This window comes from Stigmatopora argus, chromosome 3 (genome assembly GCF_051989625.1).
Source record: "Stigmatopora argus isolate UIUO_Sarg chromosome 3, RoL_Sarg_1.0, whole genome shotgun sequence".
In the NCBI taxonomy this organism is placed as follows: domain Eukaryota; kingdom Metazoa; phylum Chordata; class Actinopteri; order Syngnathiformes; family Syngnathidae; genus Stigmatopora; species Stigmatopora argus.
This window is the reverse complement of record NC_135389.1, coordinates 17163052-17184889: the sequence shown is the minus strand read 5'-3', so window position 1 is coordinate 17184889 and position 21838 is coordinate 17163052. Positions and strand designations below refer to the sequence as shown.

The following is a 21838-nucleotide window of genomic DNA, read 5'->3' as shown; positions in this document are numbered from 1 at the left end:
GGACTTTTGGTCGCCATTGTTTGGGTCCGGGCAACCAGAAGACTAGCGACAAAACAAGGTAAAACAACACGGTCTACGCATCAATCAAAGTCAACAATGGCCCTGAGCAGTTTCACTGAGCCGACGTGTGAGTGTATAAGAGTTGGTATGTACATGAGTTGTCCCCTTAGGAAGGTACATCAGTCAGGGTCTTAACAAGTTCTCCAACAAAACACAATAAAAGTACGGGAAATTTGGAGCTTTTCTTTAGCCTAATAATTAATAGGGCATTAGGTATGACTAAATAATAATTTGCAGTTTGTATTTAGGGAATTTGAGCAACGATTTAAATGGTAATTATCAATAACCTTCTGGGCGACCAAAAGACCGGCGACCAAAAGACCGGCGACCAAACGAACGGCGACCAAACGATCGGCGACCAAACGACCGAGTACCCCTTCAAACAGCAGGAGTCTTAACATTATTGCCGATTTCGAGCGCGTCTTTGCTTTTTCTATAAGGTTATGGTGGGCTTACACTTCATTTTGGTACTGTTACCCACCTGGTATTAAATTAGAATAATGATTGATAGAGCTTTTATGGTATTTTGTGTGTGATTTTTTTCTAAAGCTGTCACAAGGTGTGTAAGCGGTGTTCAAAGTATATACCCAATGGGTCAGTGTTTTTTGCCCGATTTTGGTGTGAGCTGTGTGGGTTTGATTCCTACTTGGTGGCAGTGTGGTTGTACTGCTGCATAATCTTAGTTTACACTAGCAGAAATTTCACATTTACTCTGTAAGTACCCTAAGAAAGCATTTAGATTTAAGAAAAGCGGTCTGAAAATGGACCCTTGAGGGTCCCCAGGTATTACTACGTGTTGATTGGCAACAAACTTTTGAAACAAGTACCCGCTAGTGAGTGAGCGACTGAGAGAGTGGAAGAGAAAGTGTGTGAGAGAAATGGTAGACTAAGAGGCTTTCTGGTTCAATCCCTGGGTAACTGTCACAAGCAGTCAGTCAGTGAGTCACCTGCAGATGATGGTATCGAGCCCACCGTGGGAAGACAAATGAATATTTCCATTAGGCTTGATCTTTATTGTGGACTTCAAAAACACTGACGTGGAGGCAATAAAAAGTGATTTGTGAGTCAACTCAAAGCACAAATCCCTTTGTTTTTCAAACAAACGTTCCACTTGAGCAATAGCTCCACTGAGCGGTCGGATTTCAAATCGAGCCACTTTCTGCTCCCAGCGAACCCCATTGATGGATTTGACCTAGGTCTCATTCACACATCCGTCTCCTTGACCTAGGCTTAAACACGCACATTCACACACGCTAATCCCCACAAGGGTTCAAGTGTCTACTTGACCGTTTCTCTCCCTCGCAGCACCCCGCTCACCCACCTCGCTCCACACCATCCTGTATTAACGCTCCCAATCCGCTTTGAGGCAGAGTGACGTCCGTTACTGTCAGAAACAGACTTAAGCTCCGCCGGCTCGAGGAGAAGAGTAGCGAGAAGCTTGTGTATAGGAATAACCTGAGGAATAACCAATCAGAACCCATTGGCGCGGCTGGGCGGGGGGCCTCGAGGGAGGCTAGCTCTCCGCCGCCCGAGGGTTGACTCCAGGCTGCCGTTCTTTTCCACGCAGACTTCATGGAGAACAAATACTTTGCTCGCATACAACACCAAAGTCTTTCCTAGAAGGAGGATGAACACTGCGAGACCGGAATACTTCTGGGATGCCACTAGAGGACTCTTAATCGACACTCTTGGAAATCATCAGTCGTCCCTCCCAATCCCTTCTTTTCCGTTTTGGCGGCGGCGAAACAGATGACAAGACGGCTTCAGACCATGTCAGGTGTGTCTGAGAGGTGTTTTTGTGAACATGCACTCCAAGCGCTGGCTGTGAAGGCCTACTTCTAATTGTTCCACGATCCTTCGAGGCCCTCGTGATGGAGGGCCATAATTACGAACGCTTCGGGGAGGGGGAGAGGAACAACTACCAGATGGATTACAGGAGGATTGTCGGGGACGCCGAACCGGCATGGCCTCACCTTCCCGGCCGAGATGGGGAGCAACCCCAGCCGTCCGGCACCCACAGCCACTCGGCGACCCACAGCCACGGGCACGAGACGGCCGCGCAGCGTTACAGCGCCACGCGTATCCAAGCCGGGTATGAACCCGAGAGGTTGGTCTGAACGCTCGTCTTCGCTGACTAATCTCAGCTTCACTTTACCCTGAGAAGTAGATTTTTTTTTTCATTTCTAGAGTCAAAAAGACAACTTTTTGAAGTTATTTAACTCTTTTAGCAGCACCCATAGAACATTTTGGCAGAAATTGATTGTGCTAAGAAGTCCAATCCATGAACTTTTCAAAATGGACTGGCGTTCTAGATGAGCATCCACAATCCGCAGTCCCAGTTTTAATTAATTGGACATATATTGTTTACAAAGTTCATTTCACAAGTCACTTTCCTGTAATGAATGAATGGTATTGCCATGCTATAAAAAAAAAGAAACCAGTATAGGATTCAAACACGGATGTACACGGTGAACTTTTACCCCTTAGTTTCTTTGCTCTGCACATTTACACGTCCATTTAACAAGCACCCCAATCCTCTTATACCTTTGAGCTTAAGTGTGTTGAAGGAGTTTCCATTGACAAGGACTTATTCCTTTTGTTCAAATTACCTGCAAGTGGATCTGGCACAAGCATGTGTCCAAGAGAAAGTGCCATTCCTGACTTCGAAAAAGTCCCAAAATGAATAGGAACAGACCAATAATCTTCAAGAATTGACTGACCAAAATTACATTGCAATGTGTTTTTCAAAATAAAATCAAAACTAATACTGCAGACCTATGATTTTTTTTTTTTAATTGCTGTCCAGGTGGCATTTTTAGAAAAGTTATACACACAATTGCCGTTAAACAATAACAAAAAAATGACCAGCCAGATCGTATTTTGAGCTTGATTTGCATGAAAATGCCAAATTTTCTATTGGTGAAAACTGTACCTCGGCCAATACGCCTGATTTTTGCCTCAGCATGGCCGACTACTTGATCAGCGGCGGCACAGGCTACGTTCCCGAGGACGGTATGACGGCACAACAGCTATTCGCCATCGGCGACGGGCTGACGTACAAGTAAGGGATGCCCGCTTGAACAACATACGCTGTCTAACAGACGCAGTCGGTGCAACTAAAGTGCACAGAATTATGCAATGTCTTCCATTACCCGTGTAATCTTGCTGATATCGTATCTGTGTTGGTTTTAAACAGAGGATTATTTTCAGTAGCACTACTTTCAAGGATGACTGAGTGGACGTTAAAAGCATGCATGTGTGTGCGTTTGAGATAATGGTGTCACTAGTTTCCTTGGTGGGGGTTGTAGTGGTTGTTTTCATCAGTGTACAGAAGATAAAATTTGATTATAACATTTTCATGTGGTCTGGAATAAAATTGTTGATGTAAAATAAAGCTCTACATTAGTCACTCAACAACGTCTCTAAACTATATTTTCTTTTCTTCCCCAAGTGACTTCTTGATCCTCCCTGGTTTCATAGACTTTACCGCTGATGATGTGGTGAGTTAAAAATGTAATGTTGCACTGACTACAACAATGTTGTAGTCCAGTGCTCGGGAACCTTTTTGACAGAGAGAGCCATAAACAATTCATATTTTCAAATGTCATTCCTTGAGAGCCATACTTGGAATTTAAAAATAAATGACCATGTGTGATTTTTTTTGCCATTTTGTCACTTTTAAAGAACAAAAGTCTCTGAAGTCTTTTGACAACATTGCTACACTGTTGCTAATCAATGAGTATCAGTGGAGTATGCATGCAGAAAGGTCTAAATTTAAAAAAAAAAAAAGTGATTTGAGGGGGGGGGCTGGAGATAGTGTCAATGCCATGCTCCTATTTGTGCGATCGGAACTCAGTACTTTCACCAGGGGTTCCCATATTTGACCTCGGAGAGGCATGTGCAACCATCAAAAGAGCCGCATTTGGCTACCGAGCCATAGGTTCCCTATCCCTGTTGTAGTCGAAGGGTCATTTCAAAAATTTAAAAAACGATTACATCAGCACCCCCCGCGACCCTTGTAAGGGATAAGCAGTACAGAAAATGAAAGAATGAAAAAAAGAATACTAATAATAATGAAGGTACGCAAAACGTGACCATTGGCGAAAAATGAATTTACAATCCTAAAACGGTTCCAAAACAAAGAAAACGCATAGCACGTTTTTCTACAATTGTGCAATACACTATATAGGGAAATGTAGTAAGAAAACAGGAGTAAAATGATCATTTTTGCTTACCTGGAGTCTTTAATACGATGCCGCGATAGATGCCAAACTAGTTTATGCGACATTTCTTCAGCGCATGCGCAGAAATGTGATCTATTCTCTGATCGAACACCTGTTGCCTCCACTTCCTTGTTTGTGGTCAATTACTAAATTCATCCGTCAGTCGAACGAAAAAAAATAGAGACTTATATGTGTTGTTATTGCTCAAATTTCGACGTTGAAACATTTTCCAATTAAAATATTGATTGAAGATTTATTGGGGGGAAAACATAACGCTGGCTACCACTGTCATGGCAACGGAAGAGCACGTTTATTTTTTTATTATTTTATTATCAACAATCACAAAAATACAATGCGAGACAAGTAGCAAAACAATTACAATAAAGTGTATCGCAGTCCAATAAATGTACAAATTAAAAAAATATTTACATAAAATATATATAGTACTGGAATAATCTTATACATAAATCTGTTAACTAACACTCAACCCAAGCTGGAGAAAATTATTTGACTATGTTTAAGAAAATTAACCTTATTGAAAAATGTTCTGAATTGTGCACAGTATGAATCGGTATTGGAAGCCAAAAAATATGCAACCATGCAACACTAGTCAAATTCACCATCACTAATGTGGGATTGCACGAAGCCATATCATGTTTACGTATTAGACTTGCTTTGTTATTATCTTTGCAAACTGTCCTGGGACTTGAAATTGATTTAATGTGCCGGTCACGTGACTTGTTATTGGAGAGCAGGTGCTTACTAAAAAAACAGACTTGTGTCATGCGACCTAATGATATGGTTTTGGTTTGGTATGATGCGTGCAATGAAACAAAACTAGCATTTGATTAGCAAATGAGCTGCTGTGCGACCTGTGCAAATGTATCTCCTGGGATCAATATATACACATGTATTTATTTGCATGTATTTCATGCCGGGTGTCTTGTAGGATCTCACGTCCGCGTTAACACGGAAGATCACGCTGAAGACGCCTCTCATTTCATCTCCCATGGATACGGTGACAGAGTCATCCATGGCCATCGCCATGGCAGTGAGTGGAGCTTGACGCTTGTGCAGAGATGGGTGGAGTAGCCAAAGGTTTTACTCGAGTAAAAGTAGCGGTATTTCAAAATAAAGTAAAAGTCATCCCCCCAAAAATACTAAGCAAAAGTAAAAAAAATATAGGGAGAAAAGAATACTCGGGTTCTGGCCTCCAGGGTTCTTTTGCATGGCAGGCACTTTGTACTTTGTACCCTAACCCTATTCATACTGGACATGAGAATCTAATGCTTTTACTTTTTTTTTAACAAGGGGGATGAAAAACTGAAATTTATCAGTTGTGCAATCGAGTGCATACCTGTCAACCTCTGCCGATAACTGCCCGTATAAATGATTATGATTCCCCTTACAAACCCCCAAAAAACCTTACAAACACCGTACGACTCGTACGGTGTTTGTAAGGTTTTTTTGGGGGTTTGTAAGGGGAATCATAATCATTTATAAGGGCAGTTATCGGCAGAGGTTGACAGGTATGTGAGTGCAAAGTAAATCTAACGCTCTACTACCCACCTCTGTTCATGTACCATGTTATTGTTCACCCAAGTAAACTACCTGCTCGCTTCCCACTCCAAGAGTATCTCTCATCTATTTTTGGTCACTTTCAGTTAATGGGTGGGATTGGAATTATCCATCATAACTGTACAGCTGAGTTCCAAGCCAACGAGGTGCGCAAAGTCAAGGTAAGATTTAATGCAATTGCTACTGCCGCGCCTCAAAATGATACGCTCGGGGTCGTCTACTTTAACTCAAGTGAGCTTTTCCCCCTCGGCATAGTTTGTTTAGTCCGACATGAAGTCTTGTCTTTAATCATATGGTTGCCGTTTGACTTGAAACATAAAGAAAACTAGTTACCTGATTACGACAACACAAAATGCCACTTGACACCACCACATCAGAAGGTAAAATGATTCTTTTTGCAGTGTGAAACAAAAATTCACTGTTAAATTTAACCACATATTATTGCATGGGAGTATGAGTCACTCGATTTTGTTTTCCGATTTGATACCTAAGAGATGTGTTAAAGAGGGTAAAAAGTACAGTGTCTACTTACGAAATTAATTGGTTCCAGAAGTGGTTTCGTAACGTCAACTTTTTATTAAGTGAGATTTCATAACTTGAATTTTTTTTTGTATCCAGTGGCCAAATTGTCCAGATGAGGCCTTTGGTAACCTGAGATGTTTGTAAGCGTGTGCGGTCGATTGGTCGCCGGTCTTTTGATCGCGGTCTTTTGATCGCCCCGACCGTGACAACGGGCGACCAAAAGACCCACGACCAAAAGACCGGCGACAAAACAAGGTAAAACAACACGGTCTACGCATCAATAAAAGCCAACAATGGCCATGAGCAGTTTCACTGAGCCGATGTGTGAGTGTATAAGAGTTTGTATGTACATGCGTTGTCCCTTTAAGAAGCTACGTCCGTCAGGGTCTTAACAAGTTCTCCAACAAAAAACAATAAAAGTACGGGAAATTTTGAGCTTTTCTTTAGCCTAATAATTACTAGGGCATTAAGTATGACTAAATAGTAATTCGCAGTTTGTATTTAGGGAATTTGAGCAACGATTTAAATGGTAATTATCACTTACCTTCCGGGCGACCAAAAGACCGGCGACCAAAAGACCGGCGACCAAAAGACCGGCGACCAAAAGACCGGCGACCAATCGACCGTGTACCGTTTGTAAGTAGAGGCGAAAAAGACCTGAGGCTTACGTGAACATATTTTGTTGGCAGAAATTTGAACAGGGCTTCATCACCGACCCCGTGGTAATGAGCCCGCAACACACGGTAGGCGATGTGTTCGAAGCCAAGATCCGCCACGGTTTCTCTGGGATCCCTGTTACAGAGACGGGCAAGATGGGAAGCAAGTTGGTCGGCATCGTCACCTCCAGAGACATCGACTTCCTCTCTGAGAAGGACCACGGCAGACCTCTGGAGGAGGTGTCTAGCTCTACGGAGATCATTCAAAAGACGCCACGTTTGGATTGAACTTGACCTATCTCCCCAGGCAATGACAAAAAGGGAGGATCTCGTCGTGGCGCCCGCTGGCGTCACGCTAAAAGAAGCTAATGACATTTTACAACGTAGTAAAAAAGGTAAACTTTGCATGAGGAGTCATCAGCACAGAAACCCACAGGGACAGATTTTTTTCTGACGTTTTAGGTAAGCTTCCGATTGTCAACGACAGCGACGAGCTGGTCGCCATCATCGCCAGAACCGACTTGAAGAAGAACAGAGACTACCCTCTGGCTTCAAAGGACTCCCGCAAGCAGCTGCTCTGCGGGGCGGCCATCGGGACCCGGGACGATGACAAATACAGGCTGGACCTCCTCATGCAGGCGGGCGTGGACGTGGTGGTCCTGGTGGGTATCAGCCAGCTAACGTTTATGAATAAAACAAGAGGGTCGTGTCTATCGTCCTTCTAGACAGACGGTTGGTCGCATTATTTTCATTCACTCTAACAGGACTCCTCCCAGGGTAACTCGGTGTATCAAATCAACATGATAAACTACATCAAACAGAAGTACTTGGAACTCCAGGTGGTTGGCGGGAACGGTGAGCTTGTTTACTGCGAGATCTCCCCTACTTCAGCACTTCTTCACACGTCTCTTCCTCTCTAGTGGTAACAGCTGCTCAGGCTAAAAACCTCATCGACGCAGGCGTGGATGCCCTTCGGGTAGGCATGGGTTGCGGCTCCATCTGTATCACACAGGAAGGTAAATTAGACGCCTGCCAAAGTGTCCGCCGGACCATTTTTGGCCCATTATTTGCCATTTTTCCATTTACTCGGCAGTGATGGCGTGCGGGCGCCCTCAGGGAACGTCAGTGTATAAGGTGGCAGAGTACGCGCGTCGTTTCGGAGTACCTGTGATCGCCGATGGCGGCATTCAGACCATCGGGCACGTGGTCAAAGCGCTGGCGCTCGGAGCGTCAACCGGTGAGACGTCCAATTTTCCGCTCAGCTTAGCTCAGGCGTGTCAAACATACGCTGTGTGCTGGACCAGTTTATTTTGGGCCCAAAAAGTAAACTTACTACACACTACTGCACTTTTGCAGTCAAAAGGGCAACGTCAATGGCAACCAATGGGTTAATAAGGAACCTTAAAATCCCCCCAAACCAATAGGAACTAACCTAGAAAAGCCTCAAAATCAGAAGAAAGCCACCAATGAACAGCAAGGAGCCTGGAAATTCCCTTCAAATCAATAGGAAATGATCTCAAAATGACAGAAAGTGATCTGTACATAAATGACAAACAAGTAAGACAAAATGAACTAATTGCCTCCCATTGACAACGATAGATGTCCAATTCACCTTTCAATCTGATGGACAGCACTAGTGACCTAGCACATGAAACATGAATTAACAATAATCAAGTATCCCAAAATGAATAGGAAGTGATGCAATTGATTTATACATTTTTTTGTGTCACACTGTTTTTGAAAAAAAAAAAAAAAAGTATATAAAAAAACACAACAACATGAAAACTCATAGTTAAGACTTATGAGAAGATAGCAGAGGGCATTTTTGGAAGTTTCCCAGAATTGCCCCAAAATCAACAGGAAATGATTTTTAAAAATGCACTTAAAGTGTCCACATCAACATTAAGTGAAATGTCAATTTCACAGACATGATCCAAATGTAACTCATTTTTGTGCCCACTCAGTAATGATGGGCTCGCTGCTGGCGGCCACCACCGAGGCTCCGGGAGAATATTTCTTTTCCGATGGAGTGCGTTTGAAAAAGTACAGAGGAATGGGCTCCCTGGACGCCATGGAGAAAAACAGCAGCCAGAAGCGTTACTTCAGGTGGGCTTTGGCTTTGTCAGAAAATACCGTCGCCCCACGCTAGGAATTGAAAGCTATCTGATTTTGTTCTTGGCGTGTCCAGCGAAGGAGACAAGGTGAAAGTGGCTCAAGGCGTATCGGGCTCCGTCCAAGACAAAGGCTCCATTCAGAAATTTGTGCCGTACCTCATTGCTGGTATTCAACATGGCTGCCAGGACATCGGAGCCAAAAGTTTGTCAATTTTACGGTAACAATTTTAGTCTTATTGCCACCACTTACTTTTTGTTAACAATTCAAGCCTGCTAATCCACCAGTTTAAATCTCATTGTTATTTGTATAATGACAATAAAGGCACTCAATTCAATTCAATCCTATTTAGAATTATTCCAAGCATGATAGCTATATATGTTAAACATATTTACATGTTCTAAAAAGACAAAATAAAAAACATAGAAAAAAATCAAACAAACAAAAACACACAATGGAAAGCTCCAGGATCCTTAAAGTCAAATTATACATTTTTAAATTAAGCAAGACAAAATTTCTTTATTCTAGTATTGTTTTTCTTTCATTTTGTATTAAAAAAAACACATTACTAATTATATTGTTTTTTTTTCTCAGGTGGTTTATATATTATTCAAATATGTTCTTAATTAACTCCGACTAGAATCAAATAATTAAAGGAAAAAAGAACTAAAGGGTGACGGTTATTTCCAGTGAGTTGGCAACAGTACTTTTTAATAAGGTCGAGAAATTAAGGAAATGTTGCAGTTTAGCAGTGAAAGAAAAACAGCATTGTGCGATAGACAAGATGAGGCACTGCATCCTATTTTTTTATTTGACGGCAGGTCAATGATGTACTCCGGAGAGTTGAAGTTTGAAAAGAGAACAATGTCGGCCCAGATGGAAGGCGGAGTGCATGGCCTTCACTCGTAAGCATTTTAGGAGATATTTGCCCTAAAAAAATTCCCTTTCCATTGTTGTCACATGTCCGCCACTTTGAGTTCTTCACACCTTCACTTGTTTTCAACTCACAGAAGTGACAAAATTTCATACTGTCTTCTCTCTTTTTCATCTTCTTCATGCCTTCCTACTAGATATTCGTTTGTACCGTGTAAGTACACCCATGCTGCTTTTCCCATCTTATTTTACAAATCATGAACTTTTACTTTGTGAATATTCTGGTTTGTTTATTTCTGTTTCATTTCTTGGACTTTTATGTCTGCAAATTGGGTGCCTGAATTCATTGATTGAGAGATAAACACAGAATTCACTGTGAAAAATTTGGACATCTAGCACCGTCAATGGTACTGAAACATGAGCATTCATGGTCAGTCCTTTTAGTCTGAAAAAACTGCGTCTCTCCTGCGCATTTGTGTGAAATCTGCTCCTGTTTAAAAGCTACCACGTGATTGGGAATCCCTGCACTAACATTCAAAAAAATATATATATATATATATATATATATTTACTCTTTTTTGATCACTTGCAGTTATGAAAAGCGACTGTATTGAGGTCGCAGGCAAAGGAAATACCCGATCGGGACCGGATGTTCCAGCACCCGCACTGCTCAGCAGACGTGCAGCACAAAAGTGAACAAATCAACAGTGCATCCCTCTAAAAGATCATCCTGGCGGATTATTTTGGGCTGTACGGCGCGTTTCCAGGCTTATGAGCATCAATGTTAATGTAAAACTCTATAATAACGTCATAGGACGCCAACGTCAATGTCAAAATCGGTCATTTGAAAGTTTTAGGGAACAAAATATGAATTAGCAATGTTTTTCAAATGTAAGATGTAATTATTTGCGACTGGTTGGCGACCAATTCAGGTCGTCAACCGCCTACTGCACATAATTGGATAAAACTATTAAATGGTGAGCATTTGAATCAATGAAAATGACTGCACTACATGTAAAAAAAAATTGGCACTGGAATTTGGCTGTTTTTCACCATTTCATAGCTATTCATCTTTTTAAAAAAGCATCAGGGAACGCCCACTTTTCTTGTTGTGACATCACAATGTTTAGCTTTTCTAATGCTAATTTGCTAGTTAGCATTAGGGGTGTGACAATATCTTGAAATTGTGATATATTATGATACTTTGCATCGTGATATGCTACGGCAAGAATCAATTTATCCTTTTAAACAGGTGTTACAAAAACTAATCTGATCTAATTTGATAATCAAGCCTTTTCTGTCACTTTTATGGATAAATTTGTGTCCAAAATATGCTATGCTATCCTTTTAAAGTCACTTGTCGTAGCATTTCTTAGCACCTTTCAGTCAGGAAAAAAGAAAAATGAAAAAAGTCCCCTTTGTGCTTTAAACATTTTATTTCATCATTTTACGTAAAATGTTGATTGACTTTTTAGGGTCTACCATTGGAGTTGTACATTCCTTGATTGTAGCTAGTGCAAATTCAAATTCAGGGTCATTTCTTTCAATGATAATTATGTACAGTATGTGAACACAATCAGGATTTTCTAGTGTCCTCTTTCTAAGTAACAAAAAGAACAAACTTGTATTAATATGTAAAGTGTGGTTTTGCTGCTTGTGCTGTAAAAGGGCCTTTTTGTGTTTGTGGCTGCTGGAAAGTGCACCTTTACTGTGGTTTAAAAAGATGACGCTGATTGACCCAAAAAAAATGCTCTTCTTCTGAAATTTTCCTCATATTTTGCCTAAAAAGATTCCCAAAAATTCAGGGGATTTTGGAAAATAATGTTGCCCTGATACCGATATTGGTACAAATACGGCTATGAAATTGGGCAGTACTATGAAATTATTTCATTGAAATAACACCCCCGATATATTATATTATTGAAATCTCGTTTCCAACCGCGAGTTGCCCGGTAAAAAAAAAAAAGCACTTATCGCCCTTCCTGAGATGATGACAGAAATTCACGGGTGGCGTCCAATCATTCTCCAGAATTTTGAGCCTCCCAGTTCAAATGGATCGGACTCTTGGAGAGGTTATATAAAGAGCTTAAATTTGTTTTTGTAAGAGCTACATGACCAAAATTTGTACATTTCAATACATTGAGCATCATCATCAATGATGTATTTGTACATTTCTCCGGCGTTTCCTTTCAAGACAGCTCAGAGTTCGATTGTGTCACTGCAAACGCTCCACGCGTCAATTTGCCGGCAGACGTCGACAAACTCGGCCTGCGCGGCCAGATCCCACTCGAGCTGCTTGCTCTCGCTCAGCTGTTTGGTGCCCCCCAGACGTCGGGAGCCCCGCCCGTCCTTGGAGGTGACGCTCAAGGTTCGGTAGCGTCTGTGGTAGGACAATTGAGATATGGCGCGAGGGAGGCTATTGTTGTGTGCCCCGCTCTGCCCTCTGTTGGCCCACGAGTTGGAGCGCAGCTTTCGGATCTCGCCCGGTTTGCTACATAAGCCCAGAGTTGAACTGCAGTTGCTTTCTTTCCAGTTTAACTTCTCTGATTTGAGTTCACTCTGAGCCTGGGAAGGTTCACAGTCAGTATCTTGATCCAGATCGCTGCAAGAAGAGGTTCGATAAAGTACGTTTTGCGCCAAGGCGGACCCTTGTTTGGGCGCGCCTCGCTCGGGAGAGCACAGGGATCGACTGGAGGAACCGGGGAAGAGTCTCTGGGAGCCGAAGATGCTGTGTCTGAATAGCGATTCGCTAAAGAGAGCCTGGTCGATGCTGCGCGACAAATCAATGGGAGACGGGGGGCACAGGTCCGCGGTGGAGTCGGCTCCGAAACTGAACTGGTATTCCATGTTGTTAGGTCTCCGTGCCGGGCTGGTGGCTTTGGGGAGAAGAGTGGTCTGGGATTGATTGGGCGAAGCCACGCAGGCAAGTTGTTTCCCGGAAGAATCCGCCAGGGGGCCTAGAGCGAGAACCTCCGATGGTCCCTCGCAGAGTTGCTTTTTTTCCGATTGGTTTTGAGACCAGGAGATTACGGGAGAATTCGGACGTCCAGGAGAGCTGCAGGACAGTCGAGACCACGAGCCTGGTTTGGGGCGAGCCCGGGAAGATTTCCGGCGACAGAAGAGAGGACGCGTGCCGACGAGGGACAGACCCAAGCACGCCCCGGCCTCGCACACTCGGCATCCCGTTTGGTAGCCCCACCAGGGCCAGGGGGGGAGGCCGTAGTTTCCGAGCCCGTCCAAACCCAGAGCGTGCAAGATCCCGTAGAACTGCAGGCCCCCGCATCCTAACAGGCACAAGGCGGTTCCGACTCCGGCGCCGGCCGCCCGACTCCAATCTTCCGCTTTGGCAAAGGGGCAAGCGGTGGGTGGCGCCACTTCGGGAGAGCCTCCCCCGCAATCGCCCTCGTCGTCTGGCTTGTAGATACGCCCGGCGTCCACTCGAATGAGGCAGTAAAAGACGAGGTAGGAGAAGGAGAGGAAGAGCGTCGAGCACACGAAGGCACCCTGCGGGAGGAGGAGGATGGTCGCGGGGAGGCCGTGAAATAGACGGGAAACGCCGACGCAGCCTAGAGAGACGGCGAAGTGCGCCAGGGAGAAGAAGAGAAGGAGGCGCGGCTTGGGGAGGGCGGACAGCGAGGGGGAGATGGCGAGCGAGAGGGAGAGACGCTTGCGAGAGCGCAGGGACAAAAGGAAGAACGCCAGCGAGAAGGCGGCCGTCAAACACGGGAAGGGAAGCTGGGAGAGGAGGAGAGAGCTTAGCGGAGGGAGGACGTCTTGGTGAGCGTAGGCGTCGTAAAGCAGGCGGAAAGCCTGCGTTCCCGCGAATCCCAGGACGAAGAAGTGGAGCAAGGTGAAGTAGGGGCTCCCTGACGGACAGCGGAACGGCAGCCCCAGCAGGGAGAGCGCCGAGATCAGGCCGAAGGCGCTGAAGACGGAGCCCAGGCCATAGACGTGGGCTTCCCAGGCAAACCCCCACGTGGCCAAGGCCGTGTTCCAGTCGGAATACAGGGGGACGAAGAGGGCAGAACTGTGCTCCAGAGAGGGCCCGAGGACCTCAATGGGGGCAAATTCGTCCTGGAAGGTGGAAGTCCAGGTTGGAATCGCTGTCCAGAAGGTCGTGGTCGAGGTCTGGGGAGGACTGCCGGGCTCGGGGACTTCACCTTGTGAGCCTTCTGTTCAAACAGAATACCAAAGTTAACCATCATCATCATCAAGTCGAATTTCAATCAATCCGACATCTCTTTAAGACGCTTGACCAAAGTCGGGCATCCCTCTTTAAAAAGTACAGATGTCCCAATCACATATATTTGCATCTGAGTCACCTGATTTAAATCATCGGCTGATTCAATCCATCTGATACCTCGGAAATGTATTCATACACTTCCTGATTTGAGCAGTGGGTTTAAACCAAAAATTGCAAATTCATTTTCTGGTTTGTACGGCACAGGTATTTGGTTTAGCAAAATGAAGTTATGTGAAAAATAAAGTTGGTCATACAATGGGATAAATTGAGCTATTTTAGTCTCGAATTTACAGGCCACAGATAACCTGGATTGGACATGTGTCAATCTCATAATACATTAGACAAACCTTCATGGTCACCATTTTAGAATTGTGCCCTGTTTTGTTAGGTTTTGAAGGTCTGGTTGTCCTCCTTTTGTGAGGATGCCGTCCCTCCGGTCGTGCGCGGAAAAAGAATGAAGCGGCGTAGTATATGAAGTTAATCCATTATGAAACAGAGCAGGCTTGAAAGTGGGTCACACGGAGAGCGCAAGTAACGAGTGCACGTGAGTGAGATATTATCGACTTCTCCGCCCTTCCCATTTCGCCTTTCTATTAATAAACGCTGGCCTTATTGAATCGATCGTGTTGTGAAACGGATTGACAATGATCGGCGCCCAATCGTGTAGCTCATATTTCATCTTTCTGCCGGGACTTCAAATGGGAATGGAGATCAACTGATTGGTGGGAGGGTGAATCTTGGCCAGAGGAAGCACAAATGTCATTTTTATCTCAATGGCTGCCATTGACATTGGTAGGCATCCAATCCATTTAAAGTGGGAGGGAATTGTTAACTGCAATTGGTTATGAATTGAAAGCATATTACTTCATCTCTTCAAGTATTACAATTCATCCAACAATTTCCTGGGAATTAATCTGAAATAGTCTTTGGTATCATTGGGAACTTCCTGTAATGTAGTCATTAATGTCAAAGAATTATGGAAAAACCAAAAGAATTAACACCAGCACGGTTATACCGTATTTATTCGTTCCAATTTTCCTCACTTTGTGACTTTAAGAGAACCCAAGAAGTTCATAGAAGAAGACGGCGTTTTCCACATCATCAAGTCGATTGATCGTTTTTTGGTCTTTTGGTTGAAAACTAATGGACTTTATGGAATTTACTGTACCTTTTTCTGTGTCCGTTGTCTCTTCTCTGATTGAAACCACTTCCTCAAATGAAGCTTTTGTTGAAACAGACCATTCTGTTCTCCCATTGGCCTCAAGTGTCATGCCGTCCTGGGTCATGGAGGCACTATCTGGAGGAGTTGGTCCAATTGGAGAATAGGGGACCTCGTATCCATTTGCCAAAGAAGCTGGGGTAACCATGGTTTTCTCCCATTCCAGTTCCCTCCCATGCGACGCCGTCATCCCCGAAGCTTCTCCGACGTCGCTATACTCCCCGAGAACTCCCTCTTGGCCATCTTCCCAACTCACAGACGCTCTGAGGGAAGATCCTAGTGGGATTCCCTTTGAACCAGAATCCAAAGGCTCACTCGAGTGTTCTCCTGTCAGAAACGTCACGTGAAACGAGAGAAGCCACCAGGCAGGGATGAGAAAATTCCAGTGAAAAAGCATGGCGAGGCTCTAGAAAATTCCCGCGTCACATCTTGGATCCACGTCTCGATTTGTACTCCTGAAGGCACGACGACAACAAACATGTCAAATCGCTAAATCGAGCGTGCCCGTTTCGACATTCTTACCTCATCGGTAGCCCGTTCTGCCGCATCCAACGCTGGATCCCTGCATAACTGCACTCACTGCGTAGTGTGCTCTGTGGGCTTTTTTTATGTTCACACACATTTGTCGACCCCACCCCCTGCAAAGAAGACCCACTCAGTCCACAGGCAGATAGCGCTCTACATCAGTCATTCTCAAAAGATAGGACCACCAGTTTTAAAAACACTGAGTATCAGTTCAGTTGTATTTAACTTTGCATTCAATATATGCAATAATACACGGGTCATTTATAACATCCTAAAAAGATTTCTTTGCTGAAATGTAGTCACATTATTTTCTCGAATTATTTTTGGAGTGTTAAAAATGAGGTAACAGACTATTGTGTTCAATAATTCTACTACCTTGAAGTAAATAGCAATACTATTGAGGCCATAAAACTAAAAGTGAGTCATGTATCAGCTAAACCAAGAAAACAACGTTTTCTAATAATATTTTTAACAGGTTCTGTTCTGAAATGAATTGATTTTTGATCATTATATGCAAATTTTTAATTAGTGTTTATAGAATTTTTAAGATGTAATATCCTCTTTGTTTGAATTACATTTGTTAAACTTATTTCCAGTTTAATTAACCTCGATCTATTTTTCTCATTACAAAAAAATATAAGTTTGCCAAATTGACTTGTCATTTTTTAGATCATTTTATAATTATTTATAGGAGATGTATACTGAAAACAAGGGTATTTAACTCGTTTTGAGTTGGTGTTTTTGGAATGTCCACAACTAGAACAGATCAATGAGAGCCTCGGATGCTATTGACAGTTAATGCGGTTGTGCTAACTTACAAACACGCAGCTTTGTAAAGGATGAATCTTTCATAGTCAATGCCAGCCAATGAGATCATTTCAGGGCCTAATGGGTCATTTTCTGTTGGATTTGGGGCTATTCTGGGTCACTTCCCGTTGATTTTGGGGCATGTACAGGTTACTTCTAATTGATTTGGGGATACAGAACAGGAAGTGACCCAGTAATGGCGACAACTGAATTGCAGCGACTCAAAAAAATTGGGAACCTGTTGATTTTGAGCCCAATTTCTGGGACATCTCGAGCTTGTACTCCATGTGTTCCCTTTAAGGGTTCCACTGGCCTGGCGGCCTATTTCAACATCCCGGGAGGTTTTGAAAATAGATGTAGATCGACATAACTTTGGAGGTAAAACTAAATATAGTATTGCCCTATATTTTTTCAGGATTTATCTAGACCACCGTGGGTCAGTGCCAAGCGAAAGACCGCGATTCGGAAATGTTGTCGACAGACACAAGCATGCAATAGTTTTAGAGGCTAAAATAAAATATGCAAACTCATTCGGACCAATCAGCAGGTTTATTTGAATTCCCTTTAATATATATGTATATATTTGCTGGTCATCCATTTTATTGAGCAATATCGAAATAATGTCAAGTTATTTCCACTACTAGACAGCCATACAAATCAATAATAACATTGTGGGTGATTTACACAGCTGGTAAGCGCAGTGAAAATGAGAGCCTCCTTCCTTCCGCGCGATCCATCCGTTGTCGAGCGACCATACAGGAAAGCACTAAGCCAGCCGTGAGTAAAGGGACCGGAAAGCAACAATGGCAGGCTAAACACATGAGGTCAGCCAGAGACACCACCAAATGGTCACCGCCTAACACTTGGTGGTCTAAATCCGCCTGGGTTTCTGTTTGGATAAGTCGTTAGCCGGCAAGATAAAGTCAGCGGGGATGAGATCCCACCGGGAATGGGAACAAGATGCAGCAACAAAGCTGCACAAGCAAACTTAGAAATAACAAAGCGTTTGTGTGGAAATGCTATTTCTTTGTCTTGTTGGCAAAATTATGAAAATGATACATGTCAAAATACTGATGGGGTTAAGACCTGTTTTTTTCATTAGTGTTAATAGCTTGGATGCATCATAAATGTACTTTTTATTATTATTATTTTTAACGTCAGACGACGGGCTGTACTGTATATTCACTTGTTGTTGTTGTTTCCCCCATCATCCTCCAGAGGGCGACATTGAGCTTCAAGATATGCGATGCAATTTAAGGAAGAAGGGTGTCACGTCACAGAGATAGTTTACCCTCTTGATATTTTCACAGGGAGACTTTCTTTACCCATCACAACGTTATTTTAACAAAAAACAAACTGTTATTTTTTTGGGATACTGTGTTTGTTACAATATCAAGGAAAATGAGTTGGTAAGTCAACAGTACGAACATTACGAATACCATCAGCCTTGCAGAACTCAACCAGGGCTTAACATTCATTTAAATGTATACTCAAAACAGAAACTGGTTTTTACAACTTGCTAGGTCATTTTTTCGTTCTACATGAAACTTTTCGGCTCTTGGAATAGCTGCTAACACTACCGTGGAGCTTTGACAAGGTCTAAAATTGTTTTTAATTCAGAATTTTTAAGCATGGGATCATGCTTTGACATTGAATTGACCGTCTCTTAGCTTAATGATGATAACGACCCACAGTAGGTCCCTTTTAATGCATAACAATGTAGAACGGATAATACATAAATGAAAACTACTCTCTTAGTATGAAAGACAATAGCTATATATCTTCCATTTGCAGATTCATCATTTTTACGTCTCAAAGTGAGGGTTGGGGGGAGGAATAGTCACTTTGACAACTATAAACAAAGATTTTTTTCGAGTCAGCCTGTCAACTAAACAGCAAGGAGTATTTTTGACCTAAGTTTCGGGTCCTGACGATGAACGGCGAAAAGTGCCGAAGGTGGGAAGAATGAATCGGAGGAGGCACGTCACTACAGCATTTTAGGATTACGTATTTTTTTTTTTTTAATTATGGTTGTGGTATAAAATGAACAATTTAAACCTGATTTTAACCCTTCATTAGGGCAAGTGACTTTTTTTATATTTAAAATTAAAAAAACATTTATGTATTTCTTTGTTTCTTAAAATATTTTAGCACATTTTTTAAAAAGCATTTTTCCCAAAATACAAATACACCTAATACTAAATAAAATTAATCTTGAAAATGTAAGACTTTAAAAAAAATACAATATAGTAAATTTACAATTATAGTAAACATTTTCCTATTTTGTGCATAGTTAGCATAGCATCAATTAGCATTTCTGAAGTCATTTTTCCTGTAAATAACATTCCCCGTAATGTCTCCACAGTTTTCTGGACCCTTTCCGCCCTGCTTTGTCCCCAGAATCAGCGTCAACCATGCTGGCCGGCAGCGTTTTGCGCCGAAGCTTCTCCTCCCATCGCTTGAGTAAAAACGTCACCTTTTACATGAACGATCAGGCGCCCGTGCCCGGAATTCAACGCTGTCAGGACGATAAACCTCTGACGCTCATGCTGCCATGGTTGGGAGCTCGTCCGCAGGCCGTGGCCAAGTACTGCGACATCTACCTCAGGACCGGCTTCGATGTGCTCGTGGTGGAGAGTGAGGTTCGTCCCTTTCGGTCCTTCAGCGGGTGTTGTGCCAAAGTAAAAAAAACACAAACAAATTGCAGGTGCAAGAATTCCTCTGGCCTCGTTGGAGTTTGCAGAACGGGAAGAAACTGATGGAGTTGCTGCACAGTGAGCCCTTCGCGTCACGCCCACTGACGGTCCACGCCTTCTCCATCGGCGGTTTCACCTTCACGCAGCTGCTGGTGCTGATGTCCGAGGACCCGCAGAAATACAACACGCTTACGGGGAGGATTAAAGGACAAGTTTTCGACAGCCTGGTGGTGGGATCCGTGGAGTTGATGGCTTCAGGTTGGTGCAGCAATCAGCAGATTTGAGTTGGCTAAAGCGGTGGAATTAGTTAACATTTTTTTTAGGATGAGTCCACTAATAGCTTCACATGTAAATGATGTGGTATTTAATGTTTTCCTCTTCTAGGCTTAATATTTTAGCTGGTAATCTGCGTTAAAGCCAAAAAGTCGACAGAAAATTAGACTAACATTGTTTTTCAAAGCAAAAATTGGATGTTTGGAAGTATGTCATTTGGATTGAATCTTTCTGCTTTCATCAAGGACTAAAGAAATATTGACTGTTTTCTTTTTTCTTTTTTAATCTTTTTTTCAAAAAATTGAGAATATTTAAAAAAAATTTAAATAAAAAAGATAAAGATGCAAATCTATTAAAAATAAATACAAGTCAAAAAATTAAAATAATCAATTAATTACAATTATTTACTTAGTTTTAAAACTTATTTATACAAATAAAAATATGAACTGAGACATTATACAGTTCCAGGCCTAGTGGCGACTTTGCAAGACGACCAGTGTAGTCAAACAACGTATCGATTGAATCGCCTTCCTGTGGTCCATGCTCAGGTGTGGCCAAGATCGGGTTTCCTCGCTGGGAGACGCCGGTGAAACAAATGAGCCTCTTCTACTTCAACACCTTCAAACGGCAAACCACCGACTACTACAACAGGAGCATCCAAGTGTTCTGGAACTCGCCCGTCACCGTCCCTGCGCTCTTCTTCTACTGCGACAACGACCCGTTGAGCGACCCGCGGGCCCTCGAGGAGGTCCTCGACTTCTGGCAGGAGCGTGGCGTCACTCTCTCTACCAAGAAGTGGGAAACGTCCAAACACGCGGGACACCTGAAGGCACACCCACAAGAGTACGTCGAGACTCTTGAATCATACCTCAAGTCCTTACGTATCGTTCCGCTCAAGTCCAAAATGTAAAAATAACGAGACTAACTTAACTTATCAGGTTCCAACAATAGTTGGAAACTTATTTATAGCAAATGCAAAATGTCACCAGGTACTGCTCTAAATGGTTGCAATGAAGGAGTATTTATTCAAATGAGGAGGATAAAGTACGTCGCAGGCCAAAAGTTTTGAGACATTTCACCATTCAGCAGAATGAGAAAGTGTCCCCAAACCTTTTATCAACGTGTGACGTAGCCTCAAGACAGTTGTTTTTTTTATATTAAAAACAAAGTTAGCAGTTCAAAAACAACATTTTTATGACAGTCCCATTTTACAAGGGAAACCTGCTAATCTTGAAACAGTAAGTGGTGTTGCACCATTATCACTTTTCTCCCGATACGATTAGTTTTTAGTTTAGAGAAAGGTTTGAGTCGAGATGTTAATGGATCGTAGCCAAAAATGATACTAAAAGTAAGATTACTTACGACTGCAAGATAATACCTGAGTAAAAGGCGACTGGTTTCCTCCCACATTTCAAAAAGATTTTCATAATTCCTACTTTTGATTTAATAGTTGTGGAAGATTACACTCCACTACCTCAAAATGATCTTTAGTTAAAACTTTACACGCCTAAATGAAGAAACCTTGGTTCTTGACTTCTTGAGTTAAAACTTTACACACGTAAATGAAGAAACCTTGGTTTCTTGACTTCTTTTTTGCCTTTTTAAATGTGCGTTTACTTCTGTCATTCCGTCAGTGCCCTTGGACGGTGTTGGACGCGTTAACTTATGACTGGTTTTTACTCAGCGAAGTGTCTTGGTTTTGAAGGCAATTTATGGTGATAGATGATTTTTGTCTTTTATTTACACCAGTGTTCTGAAATATTGAATGTCTTTTGTGTGTTAAGTGTTATAAAATAAAATTGGAATGGTTCATAACATTATTTGACAGTTTTGATGGCAATCACTAGTGTACAATGGAAAAAAGAATAGGTCCACTGCAGCATATTTCATTTCAGAATAGCTAATATGTAGCAAAAAGACTTAGTGGCAGCGGTGGGATTCGAACCCACGCCTCCGGAGAGACTGGAGCCTTAATCCAGCGCCTTAGACCGCTCGGCCACGCTACCTTGTATCAACTCTTGTTTCTAAAACAATATACAACCACTTAATAA

The 21838-nt window shown here is 42.6% G+C and overlaps 4 protein-coding genes and 1 non-coding gene across 13 annotated transcripts in view; 2 read left to right on the top strand and 3 right to left on the bottom strand.

Annotated features, from left to right (window-relative positions):
- Nucleotides 1-4331, bottom strand: part of frmd4a (FERM domain containing 4A) — a 91046-nt gene extending 86715 nt beyond the window's left edge. The window contains exon 1 of the mRNA XM_077595294.1: nt 4296-4331. The gene's annotated coding sequence lies outside the window, so the exon portion shown is untranslated. The remainder of the gene's footprint in view (nt 1-4295) is intronic.
- On the top strand, nt 1436-11005 carry LOC144070839 (inosine-5'-monophosphate dehydrogenase 1b-like). Of its 5 annotated transcripts, none has more exons than XM_077595298.1 (16): nt 1438-2152; nt 3023-3121; nt 3512-3560; nt 5233-5334; nt 5948-6022; nt 7073-7279; nt 7347-7434; nt 7502-7701; nt 7804-7894; nt 7960-8055; nt 8133-8276; nt 9004-9145; nt 9228-9371; nt 9973-10056; nt 10222-10238; nt 10617-11005. In XM_077595298.1, the coding sequence occupies exons 1-16, from the start codon at nt 1932-1934 to the stop codon at nt 10718-10720; spliced, it is 1863 nt and encodes a 620-aa protein (XP_077451424.1). In that variant the 5' UTR covers nt 1438-1931; the 3' UTR covers nt 10721-11005. The 5 variants fall into 5 exon arrangements, with proteins under 5 accessions (XP_077451427.1, XP_077451426.1, XP_077451424.1 ...); XM_077595297.1 differs by having other exon boundaries at nt 1438-2167; XM_077595300.1 differs by lacking the exon at nt 3023-3121 and having other exon boundaries at nt 1437-2167.
- Nucleotides 11006-11429: 424 nt separating this feature from the next.
- Nucleotides 11430-16080, bottom strand: prrt4a (proline rich transmembrane protein 4a). 2 transcript variants are annotated; one of them, XM_077595295.1, is made up of 3 exons: nt 16009-16080; nt 15436-15941; nt 11430-14196 (listed from the first exon to the last, which is right to left on the bottom strand). In XM_077595295.1, the coding sequence occupies exons 2-3, from the start codon at nt 15881-15883 to the stop codon at nt 12224-12226; spliced, it is 2421 nt and encodes an 806-aa protein (XP_077451421.1). In that variant the 5' UTR covers nt 15884-15941; nt 16009-16080; the 3' UTR covers nt 11430-12223. The 2 variants fall into 2 exon arrangements, with proteins under 2 accessions (XP_077451421.1, XP_077451422.1); XM_077595296.1 differs by having other exon boundaries at nt 15436-15813; nt 16009-16049.
- A 1457-nt stretch (nt 16081-17537) lies between these two features.
- Nucleotides 17538-21607, top strand: LOC144071363 (transmembrane protein 53). 4 transcript variants are annotated; one of them, XM_077596388.1, is made up of 4 exons: nt 17538-17642; nt 19184-19460; nt 19526-19772; nt 20336-21607. In XM_077596388.1, exons 1-4 carry the CDS (start codon nt 17638-17640, stop codon nt 20695-20697), a joined length of 891 nt encoding a protein of 296 aa, XP_077452514.1. In that variant the 5' UTR covers nt 17538-17637; the 3' UTR covers nt 20698-21607. The 4 variants fall into 4 exon arrangements, with proteins under 4 accessions (XP_077452514.1, XP_077452513.1, XP_077452515.1 ...); XM_077596387.1 differs by lacking the exon at nt 17538-17642 and adding an exon at nt 18033-18227; XM_077596389.1 differs by lacking the exon at nt 17538-17642 and adding an exon at nt 18315-18415.
- Nucleotides 21608-21711: 104 nt separating this feature from the next.
- trnal-aag (transfer RNA leucine (anticodon AAG)) lies at nt 21712-21793 on the bottom strand. Its single transcript has one exon. It is a non-coding gene; the product is annotated as a tRNA-Leu (tRNA).
- Nucleotides 21794-21838: the final 45 nt, after the last annotated feature.

Coding starts and splice junctions, on each gene's coding strand:
- LOC144070839 (XM_077595297.1), top strand. CDS start 1,932: ATGGAGGGCCATAATTACGAACGCTTCGGGGAGGGGGAGAGGAACAAC. Junction 6,023..7,072: donor ACGAGGTGCGCAAAGTCAAG/GTAAGATTTAAT, acceptor TTTTGTTGGCAG/AAATTTGAACAGGGCTTCAT. Junction 8,056..8,132: donor CATCTGTATCACACAGGAAG/GTAAATTAGACG, acceptor TTTACTCGGCAG/TGATGGCGTGCGGGCGCCCT.
- prrt4a (XM_077595295.1), bottom strand. CDS start 15,883: ATGCTTTTTCACTGGAATTTTCTCATCCCTGCCTGGTGGCTTCTCTCG. Junction 14,197..15,435: donor GACAACGGACACAGAAAAAG/GTACAGTAAATT, acceptor CTGTTTGAACAG/AAGGCTCACAAGGTGAAGTC.
- LOC144071363 (XM_077596386.1), top strand. CDS start 18,752: ATGAACGGCGAAAAGTGCCGAAG. Junction 19,461..19,525: donor TGCTCGTGGTGGAGAGTGAG/GTTCGTCCCTTT, acceptor AACAAATTGCAG/GTGCAAGAATTCCTCTGGCC. Junction 19,773..20,335: donor CGTGGAGTTGATGGCTTCAG/GTTGGTGCAGCA, acceptor GTCCATGCTCAG/GTGTGGCCAAGATCGGGTTT.